The sequence below is a fragment of the Pterocles gutturalis genome, unplaced genomic scaffold (assembly GCF_000699245.1).
Source record: "Pterocles gutturalis isolate BGI_N339 unplaced genomic scaffold, ASM69924v1 scaffold2842, whole genome shotgun sequence".
Taxonomy (NCBI): domain Eukaryota; kingdom Metazoa; phylum Chordata; class Aves; order Pterocliformes; family Pteroclidae; genus Pterocles; species Pterocles gutturalis.
Genome location: NW_010107632.1, coordinates 8,240 through 10,015, shown reverse-complemented (window position 1 = coordinate 10,015; position 1,776 = coordinate 8,240). Strand labels below are relative to the sequence as shown.

The 1,776-nt window shown below is 62.3% G+C and overlaps 1 protein-coding gene across 1 annotated transcript in view; it reads right to left on the bottom strand.

Moving 5' to 3' along the window:
• Window positions 1–533: 533 nt before the first annotated feature.
• The window catches only part of UNC13D (unc-13 homolog D (C. elegans)), a gene marked incomplete at both ends in the record, with an annotated part of 9,386 nt that continues 8,143 nt past the window's right edge, over window positions 534–1,776 (bottom strand). Inside the window, 5 exons of the mRNA XM_010088167.1 lie at window positions 534–654; window positions 953–1,036; window positions 1,157–1,228; window positions 1,313–1,418; window positions 1,641–1,720. Of these exons, the coding sequence (XP_010086469.1) occupies window positions 534–654; window positions 953–1,036; window positions 1,157–1,228; window positions 1,313–1,418; window positions 1,641–1,720 (463 nt within the window). The remainder of the gene's footprint in view (window positions 655–952; window positions 1,037–1,156; window positions 1,229–1,312; window positions 1,419–1,640; window positions 1,721–1,776) is intronic.

The following is a 1,776-nucleotide window of genomic DNA, read 5'->3' as shown; positions in this document are numbered from 1 at the left end:
TTGGGCAGACACATTGGGGTGACTTGGGGGGGGCCAGGGCACACTCACTGCCACCCCCCAGCTCAGCCCACACTCCTCGGGGGGTGCAGGAGCATCCCTAACCCTGCCCACGGGTGGCTGCAATAGGAGTGACCTCTCCTGGAGATCTCCCCGAATGACAGCCAATGTGAGAGACTGTCCCTCATCACTCCGGCATATATTTTTGTCTGAGATGTGGTTTGCATGATGGAAAAAAAAAAAACAAACCCGCTTGCCTTGGCTGCTGGCTTGTGCAGCAAAGTGAAGGCAGCAGGATGTGGGGACAGTGTCCTGCTGGTCCTGCCTGCCACATCCCACCAGACCACCTCGGCCCAGTGCAATAACCCCCCTCTTCTTCCCTAAATCCACCTCCTTGGATGCAAAAGCAAATCAAGAGAGAATCCCAACACTCCAAACACTGCCGGCATCTTTCCTACCCAGGAGTGTATTGGGGACTGAGGACAGGGGGTCCTGGGGCTCCCCAGCCCACCTATGGGGGGTCCCAGCCCACCCACCGTTGGAGTCCAGCGGGATGAGGTTGACGGCGTTGAGCACTTCCACGCGGAGTTTCTGCTCCGAAGGGCGGTACAGCACTTTGATCGTCACGGCCCCGTACTTCTCCGAGCTGGTGTCCAGCTGGGTGGTGGAGTACAGGGATAAGGCTCTTGCCTTTCGGTATGCTCATGGAAGGGATGCCCGGGGTCCACTGGGGGCTGAACAGGCGTTTTGGGGTACCGGGGGGGTAATGAGCATCCTCTGGGATGTAGTTGAACCCCCTCCTGCCCACCACTGGGGCAAGACCAGCCGCAGCAGCCCCAGGACTGGGAGGGTGGTGGGGAAATCCCACATTTCCATGGGTGGGCTGTGCTGGGCAGCCTCGTGTGTGCAAGGGACAGGTGTGGGAAGGGGCTGGGGGCACCATCCTGGATCCTACCTGCTGCTGGATCCTGTTGCTGAAGTATTTCTGGATGAGTTTGCGGCTGGTGGCAGAGCAGAGGGCCAGGTGAGTCTCCAGTGACTGTGGGGAGGACGAGAGGTGACGGACAAGGACATGGATGGGTCCACAGCCCGGGGATTCCCTCCCTGGAGGGCACCCAAAGGAGACCCTGGGGACCCCCCCATCCCCAGCATCCCGTACCTGGAAGGCTGCGGTGTGCAGGGTCTCCAGCGGCAGCCCGCAGCCCTCGGCGTGGAAGCACAGCTCCAGGCTCTGGGGACAAGGACGCTGTTAGCTGGTATGCAAACACCGGCCCCTGCCAGTGACCCCCCTGGTATTACCCCCCCGCCCCAGTACCTTCAGGGCACAGTGCAGCTTCTTGTAGCGCTGGGTGGAGGAGACCTGCTGCCCCGCGGCTGCCGACAGCACGGCCAAGGTGTGATGCCAGAGGAGAGCGAGGAGGCTGCGGGGTGAGGGAGGACGGCTGTGAGCGGGGGTCCGCGGTGGTGGGTGGTGGGGGTTGGTCCTCGGCTGAGGGGCTTTGCAAAGCCCCGGAGGGAACCGTCCGAGCAGCCAGCCACAAGGCAGGGTGTCCCTGAGCCCCGTGGGGCTGGGGGGACACTCCTGTCGAGGGATGGTGGCACTGGTGGCCTCTGCCGTGGTGCATCCCCAGAGCCCCACTCACGTTTTGAAGTTCTCCTGCACCAGATGCTCATTGAGATACTGCAGCTCCGACTCCAGGAACTTCATGAGCGGGATGATGGACTGCAGCGAGAGCAGAGGGGCGTTGGGGACAGGGTGAGGGGGCTGTACCCAGCAGG